This window comes from Corvus cornix, chromosome 1A (assembly GCF_000738735.6).
Source record: "Corvus cornix cornix isolate S_Up_H32 chromosome 1A, ASM73873v5, whole genome shotgun sequence".
Lineage (NCBI taxonomy): Eukaryota > Metazoa > Chordata > Aves > Passeriformes > Corvidae > Corvus > Corvus cornix.
In genome coordinates, this window is record NC_047057.1 from 50660090 (window position 1) to 50668199 (window position 8110).

The window sequence follows — 8110 nt, forward strand, 5'->3', positions numbered from 1 at the left end:
GCACAACACTTTGTGCTTCTGCAGTTACTGGAAGAAAGGATTTGGATGAGGAGCCCTCTACATGCTCTGTCACACCCAGCAAGGCAGCTTTTCTACTGTCTCCATACAGCAGCAAGAGGTCCCAAGAAGATAACAGGACTAGGAGCAGCCTCTACAGAAGGCTGCAGCCAAAGTTAGCACAGCTGAGGGCTTTCCCCTCACTGGGTTCACCTAGCACAGCCACTCAATGCTGTCTGATGTCAGCCAGGGTGCTTAGTTTAGGCGGGGATAGATTTAATCAACCTGTTTTATTCAGGCAGTGTAATGTGTCAGTCCAGACCTCAACAGTGTGTGACCTTGCCTAAGGGACCCTTTTACTCTCCCCCCAGTGACAATTAGTCCTAATGCCTCCTCCTGCAACTCTCCTTGGATTTTTAACCTTCTGCATTTCCAGGTTTTAATCCTCACCCTCTTCTCCATCCATGACTTTCGAGGCCAAGACTGGGACAATTGCATCCACTTACGGTACTCAAGTAAAATTGACTACCCTCATCCACCCACTCCCAGCAAGGTGCCCAACCCCTGTAGGCTTGCAATATTAAGCAGATTAGATTTTGAGACTTAGTACATCAAAATTTATTTATTGATTGCTTTTTCTGTATCTTTGAGATGGAGGTGTCAGAGGAAGTTATTCCCAGCTGAGGGACTGGAGTGTGAAGTCCCCTTGTGTATCAAAGTAGTCAAAGACAGAGAGATTAAGCCGGTTAGGGAACGTGAACTGGTGGCCTGGCAGGTGGACTGTCACATCATTTTGGTTGACACCAAAAGTGATCTGCAACACAAATGGAAAAGTCAAAGAAAGTTTCCTCAAGCCTCTACCCTCTGCAGCACTGCTGTGCCACCCTCTGCTTCTTAGGGTGAAGAAGCTCAGTAGAACAACCTGTTCATCAACAGTCCAAGTGTTATTCTGGTCTCCCAAGAGATGCTCATTCCCTGCTCTGTTCAGTAGTAACATCTCTGAGCCAGATGGAGCTCGCACTTTTGATCCCCACCCTCCAACAATGCTCAGAGCTCTGAGTGGTGGCACTGGCCAAGCAGGAGAAGCCAGCCACCTCCTGTACAGACAGCCCTGAGACAGCCCTTGCAGCTGGATGTCCTGTGCCAAACACCCTCCCTTCACCAGAGCATGTGCAGAGAGTATGTATACACAAATATATGCATGCCTCACCTCTGCTGTGCCCCCTTTCTGGAAAGGAAAGACAGTCTCCCTGTGCTCTGCACCCCACTCTTCCACCTTCTTTGAGTTGCACACGATAGTGTTCACATCGCCGTGAGCATCAAAACGGGGATTGAAGTGAAGTCCAAGGAGGGTAGCATCCTTGCCCAGATTCATCACAAAGCTGCAGAGAAAAGACAGACATCAATACAGCTAAAAAAGAAATAAAATCAATACTATGGTAGCATGTTTCTCATTACCATGAGCATCCCTGGGTCTGTTTCCTCAAGCCCAGGGTAACCTAAGAGAAGCCCTTTGCTAAATTACACAGCTTCCTTAAAAAGATGGTGCTATGGCAGTAAGGGGTACTTTCCTCTTCTGGGGTGATAGGCTACAGAGTGCCATCCCTGGGAGAGACACCACTTGTTTCCCCAAAGCTTTTAACAAGAGAATGGTTCAGCATACAGAGCCCTGAACAGGATAGTCATACACCCAAACCAATTCCCAAGGAGTCAGTTGCTTTCCATAGATTTCCTTTCAGTCCTGAACAGTTAGCTAGTGCTGCATCCTGTCTGACAGCCACTGCCTTCTCCCCATCCTGCAGGCAGCTGAAATAATTATCATGTCATTAGCACTCCCAAAGTATCTGCAACAGCAGTGGGAGGAAGCTTTCTAGCCTAGTGTCCACCTTGCCTTCAGGCCTCTTACCCAGATGAGAGGAGGCATATTATTTGGCAAGAGAAAGCCTGAGAGGCTTCACTCAGACAGTATCAAACTTCAAAGGCACTGGGAAGAGCTGGGACATGTTTCCTGGAACACCGCTAGTGCTGGTACAGCTGCTATGAGCTCTGCCTTACCTGCAAAGGGGCCCCCCCAGCCACAGACCTGCACAAGGGCTGGGGGCTGCTGCAGAGGCTTCCCTGGGAAACCCAGCCACCCTGATTCCTGCACATTTAGGGGTACATTTCCACTTAAGCCCACCTGCCTGCTCACCATCTTTCTTCCTTCTTTCCCCACTACCACATGAGAGGCAACTCCTCTGGGGCACCATAAATGTCCCTACTCCTGGCCACCTTCGTGCAGGGGAGAGGATGTGGTGGAGCAGATCAAACCAAATCTCAGTATAGACACAGCTTCCATTTCCTTTACCCTGCACTAGAGAGGATGTGGTCACTGCCAGTGTGCGCAGCTGGAAGTTCACATCTGCTTTGGCTTAGCCCCTTGGCAGTACTGTGTCTGCAATGTGCATTAGGTGATGACTCACTGGGAACCACTGCTGGCGTTAACCTTTTCTCCTCTTCTTCCCAAGGGACAGAATCCTTTTGCAGACCCTCAGTGTGGTGCCTGGGCAGCACAGCACAACTCACCTCTTGGCATTTGGTGCAATTTTCCCCTTGACAGTGAGGCGCTGGCCAGGCTTGAGACCCAAGTTGGTGCACACTGGTCCCTGGGGAACGTGAAAGCAGAGACTTTAGCTCAGTACCTGCCGGCTCACTTGTTCTGGCTTGGCAGCTTTCCCTGCTGCCTTTCAAGATACGCTTTGCTTTGGACCCATGGAGAAACAGGGAAGCTCCCTTGCCCTAGGGCACTGCAGCAAGGACATCCCAGAGAAGTTACCCCAATCACATGGTACATTTGATTGGAGCTCGATTTCCTAATCTTTCTCCTGCTGCTCTCATCAACATATCTGTATTTCGCAGCAGTGAAGTGTAAGCACCTGCACACTCCAATCACACCCACCCCATCCTAAACACACCCATGTGCCTTGCGGGTCTCGTGTCATCCCACACAACTCTGTCTGGGCTGGAGCCTCTACTCCCTTCCCCTAGCTCATGTTTGAACTTCAAGCCTTGCCCAGGTCCAAGGGCTCAGACACCTTGCTCCTATCTCCCAATGGCTTGAGTTGTTTTTTTTTTTTGTTTTTTGTTTTTTTTTTTTGTAGGCTCAGTATTTGCAAGAACATTCTGCTCCACATAGACACCTTCCCACCTCCTTCTCTCTAGGAGGGCCAAAGTACCCTCGCAAACCCATGTGTGCTCATTTTTCATCACAGCAGAGGCAAGACCTCAAGAATACTGAAAATCTTTTCCTATCCCACCTTAAAAAATAAGCTTGCACTTGGGAAAATCCCAGCTTAATCACCCTCAGCCTAATGAAAGGCAAATTAATCAAAGAAATGCAATCACTCTTCTAACGCAAGCAGCTCCCTAGCAGTCACAGAATAGTTAGGGCTGGAAGGGATCTTGGAGATCAAGTCCAACCCCCCTGGTAAAGCAGGTTCACGTAGAGCAGGTTGCAGAATGTCACGTCCAGGTGGCTTTTGAATATCTCCTGAGCAGCAGACTCCACAACCTCTGTGGGCAGCCTGTTCCAGTGCTCTGTCACCCTCACACTGAGGAAATTTTCCCTCATATACAGCTATAACTCCCTGTGTTTCAGTTTGTACCTCCTGCCCCTTCCCCTGTTGCTGGGCAACTCTGTAAAGAATCTGGCCCCATACTCTTGATACGTGCTCTTAAGATAACCTCTCTAACCTCTTAAGATATTTGAATGTAGTCCTTGACATTCACAGAACACTTCTGTAAGGCAAATTCCTTCCAAGAAAGAGAAGAATAACAATTCAATGACTCATGAAAACTTCAGCCAGAAAGCAAGCAGCAAAGCTGCCCAGAGAAGATGCTCAGACAGCAATAAATGTTACTGCAGCAGCTTCTCCAGAGCAGAGCTGCAGTAAAACAGGTTACCTCAACTTAGGACACAAGCCAGCACGGATCCCTGCAGGTATAGCCCCAAAGGGATGCTACAGGAAAAAGAACCAGTGCTGCCAGAACACAAAACAGCAGCCAGCCCTCCATAGTGGATACAGCAGGGATTGTTCCTCACAGTAGCAGGCACTCAGCTCTAGAAGACCCTCTGACACTGGGGCTGATGTGTGGGTGGAGAAGACTAGCACAAGCACCCTCACACCAAGCCAACATTCCCCACAGTCCTCCCTCCAGCAAAGCTGCCCCATCCCTTTCTCTACTCACACAAGACATGGTGCCGCTCTGCAGGGCAATGCTCCTCTCTGCCGAGGTGCAAGGGTCCCAGGCGAGTAGCTCCTAGAGCCACTCCCTTGCCTTTAAATAGATGGAGAACTGAGTTGTCCCAGCCCTTCTCCACCCCATGAACCAATGGGGAAGGGTGGCAGGGGTTGGTTTTGGGAGGAGGGAGGGTCTATTAGACAGAGCTGCCTCCTCCCACCCTCACCCCGCCTCCTCTCCGGGATGTTTGAACACAGCCCTTCCAAACCGGCTGCGGGCCATTCCAGGAGGAGATCCAGCTGTGTGTGGCCATGAATCCAATGGAAAATAGTTTTACAATGAATGTTTTATTATCCAAGGCTTTTATCACTACATGGAAAATGGTCATATAGATTGAGACTTGGCAGGAAGGGTCTGTGGTGAAGGCTGGGCTCTTCAGCTCTAGTTAAATCAGGAGTAGAAGAAATGTCATTGAGCATACACAATGCCTCAGAAACTCTTTGTGGACCAGGTGAAACCCCAGTAACACAGGACTGAAGCTGCTTCCAGGGTCACCCAACTGCACTATGAATCCTTTCTGTCCCCAGAGACTGTCCAGCTGCTGACCCAGCCTTTACCACCCACTTTTGTAGGTACGGGATCCAAAGGAGGGAAAGCAGTCCTTTTTCTACAGAACCCATAGGCACTCTCAAAACTGTGCAGTTCATCTTGGGGCAGAGTAAGCCAGGAGGAAGCCACCTTGGAAAGTTGGGGAGAAATTATCTGGGAAAGCACTGTGCCTGGCTCTTGCTCGTAGTCTGAACACAGTTAGGGGCCTGAGGAAGAAGGGGATAGGGGCAAAATGCTTCTATGACAATAAGCCACAGGATCTGTATGTCTTTTATCTGCCTCCATGTTCTCTTTGTGGGAAGTATGAATCACTCTGGGTGAAAGGATTCCTTTGGAAAAAGTTACCCAATTACTACATGGCTCAACTGTAATTACACTGAAAGAGGAGGGAAAAATTCAGGCAGTGTGCCAAGCCTGTGGCTTAGAGCTCTCCTTGTCTTGCATATTTGTCTCTAAATCACAAGACGCTCTGTGATTTCCTTAAGAGGCCCAGAACTGAAACTCTTGGAAACAATTTTTTCTTCCATGTCTGTGAGGCCCATCAGTTCCCCCTCTGCTGAGGACATGAGAGTCCCCAGCCCTCTTACCCCCGTCAAGTATGATCCCTGAGGATGACACTACTGAGTATTTCCAGTTGATGCCATCAATGCCAGCAGAGGTACCAGGGAGACCCTCTTGCCCGCCTGCTGGGGAGGGCAAAAACAGGCTCCAGACTTTGGCCAGGTTGCTGATCATTCCATGACACAAGGGGGCTAGAGTAAAGGCCAAAGTGGTCTTCTCTGCTCTGACATGCCTGCTCCCTCTTTCTCCTTCTGGTCATTTGCCTCAGGGTTCAGCTCTTGAGCCTGATCAAGGGATCATGTGGTACAGGATGAGAAGTGCTCCATACTAGGAGGAGAAAAAGTAAAGAGAGTCGGCTTCCCTCCACTCAGAATGTATGTGTTATTAAATCAATTCCTTTCAAATCCAAGATTTTGTGAGACTAAACCTCAGACAACTCTCCAAGTACCTGAGCTGCTGCTGGAGCCATGGTCTAGGGGGCTGGACTGGGAGGGACTGTTGGATGGGGAAGGGAAATGTGTAAATATTTGCCCTCTTGGAGATGGAGGTGGAGGGGGCCATTTAAAAGGTATGGGGTAGGTTCTGTGTTTTCTGCAGCATTTCTAGCAGCTGGGCCCTGTGACCAAGCCTTAGCAGCCACCAGGTCCTTGAGTTAGTCTGTCCAGGGACCTTCCTCCAAATGCTGCTGGGGAGATTAGAGACCAGCTAATGGCTAAGAGATGATAATGAAGGAGGGGCTACCATTCCAGAGAAGGTGCTGAAAGGGCTGTTCACATCAAGGAAATCCAGGTTTCAGGCTTGAGTCTACCTCAGGCAGCCTGTATTTGTCTGAGAGAAGTCCAGGTGTCTCCACTGGCTTTCATGAAACCTTGAATTAAATGGCATTAGCACAACAGGCTAATACCACAGGCAAGGGGGCCATGGGGCGTTCCATTGCCTGCAGGCCATGGGCCACCTCCGTCAGGACAATGTCACGTCTCCATTCCTACCTCTGGGTTGGAGACACTGTGATGAGATGACAAACTCTAAAGCTCCAGCATCAGCACCCTCACAAGGTATGGCTAAGCTGAGGGGAGGAAAGGTCCCTACTCACCCTGGTGTCACACCCGGCAGGGATGGTGTCCCCAGGTGTACTGACACCTACTCCACCACACTGGAGACACAGAGGTGCTTGCCTGTTATTTTCAGGAGCAATGTGGTATAGGAAGAGTCATTGTGGGTTGAGAAGGGCAGAGCCAGGCTGGCTAGAGCTGGAAACCTTCACCACCTGTCACTTCCTTCCTTATCAGTGTGTGGTGGGCCAGCCAGCCAGCGGATGTGCCAGCAATGTAGCAGCCCATTTGATCTGCAAAGGATGCAGATGAGGAAGATGAGCACAGATCACAACAGACTTTGGTGTTATGGGCTTATCCTGCTGTGTGGGAACTCAACAGTGGGACAGGGCTCTTCTCCTCCACCATTCCTGCCTGTCCTCACCAGGAGAACTCTCCTGCATCACATTTCAAATCCTAGCTTTGTATTAGAGGGAGAGTCACTGATCTGCATTGTAACTCGGGGAGAAAAGATCTTCTTTGCACAGTCCAAAGGGAGTGAATGGATATGATGCTGTTGCTCTTGTCCACGCCAGACTCTTGGCCAGAGGGAGCCACGAGTGTGGAGAGAGGAGTAATGACTGTGGAATATGACTTCAGCAGTGCCTCACTTCTGGTTATGAGGGTGAGGCAGGTGGCGTTTGCATCTGCACCTGCTTTCTGCAGGCTGGGGTTGTGTCCTGGACAGGACGGGGCCAGGAAAAGGGGGTGTAGAAGAGACAACTGCCATCACAGGGGCAGACCAAATTCACCAACAACACAGATGTCCAAGCCCAGGCATCACAGCAAAGACCCCACCAAACATGTCCTATGCTAGGGGTAGGCATCCCACTCCAGTCCTGACCATAGGCACCTCCAGTGTGGACTGTGCTGCAGTCGCCTGGCTCCTGGGAACAAACAACTCACTAACCTCTCGCTAGCCTTTCCTTGCACAATCTGCTCACTCGTCCTTGGAAAGTGCAAATTGCCCTTGTGAGCAATCCCAGACAGTGCTCAAAAAACTTTTAATGCCTTTGGGGCCTGGACTTATCCCCTAGTGCTGGCTGTGACCAAACATTCTCACAGAAGGGGCCAAACATCCCTGGCTGTCCCTAGGGCTGTTCATGGTGCTCAATGTAGTTCTTCTCTCAGGGCCTCAGCATGCTTCCTCCAGTCTCCTTGACACTCAAAGAGCCCGGGCTGATCTCTCTATGCTGAGATGGCACGTTTTCTGAGGATCACAGCCTCCCTCATGGACATCCTCACACCTCCCAAACTCCAAGCTGTAATACAGCTTAGGTTGAAAAGGGAAACATGATTGCTAAAATAGAGTTTCATCATTGTGAGTTGCTTTGATTAAGGGCATGCCTTCTGGTCTAGCTGATAGGCACTGGTATGCCTCAGCATACCCAGACTGGTCCTACGTGCTGAGGGCTGGAGTCCAGCTACTGCAGGTTGTGGGGTTGAGTTGGATCACTGGGCTGAGCCATTGGGTGGCTCTGAACAAGGTGGTTTGGCAGCTGCCAAAGGAGAAGCCCAGTCAGGCAAGTGTCTGAAGCAAAAGAGGGAAGATCTGCCCCCAGATCTTCTTGTGAGAGATGCAGCAGTAGATAGGGCATCCTGAGTGATGACCTGGGAGGAATGAAAAAGGG

At 50.0% G+C, this 8110-nt stretch overlaps 1 protein-coding gene across 1 annotated transcript; it reads right to left on the minus strand.

The window, feature by feature from the left end:
• Positions 1–599: 599 nt before the first annotated feature.
• LGALS1 (galectin 1) lies at positions 600–4331 on the minus strand. Its single transcript, XM_010410561.2, has 4 exons — positions 4225–4331; positions 2563–2642; positions 1208–1379; positions 600–811 (listed from the first exon to the last, which is right to left on the minus strand). Exons 1-4 carry the CDS (start codon positions 4231–4233, stop codon positions 668–670), a joined length of 405 nt encoding a protein of 134 aa, XP_010408863.1. The 5' UTR covers positions 4234–4331; the 3' UTR covers positions 600–667.
• Between the last annotated feature and the right edge of the window lie 3779 nt (positions 4332–8110).

Coding starts and splice junctions, on each gene's coding strand:
- LGALS1 (XM_010410561.2), bottom strand. Junction 1,380..2,562: donor ATTGCACCAAATGCCAAGAG/GTGAGTTGTGCT, acceptor TTTTCTCTGCAG/CTTTGTGATGAATCTGGGCA. Junction 812..1,207: donor AGAAAGGGGGCACAGCAGAG/GTGAGGCATGCA, acceptor TTTGTGTTGCAG/ATCACTTTTGGTGTCAACCA.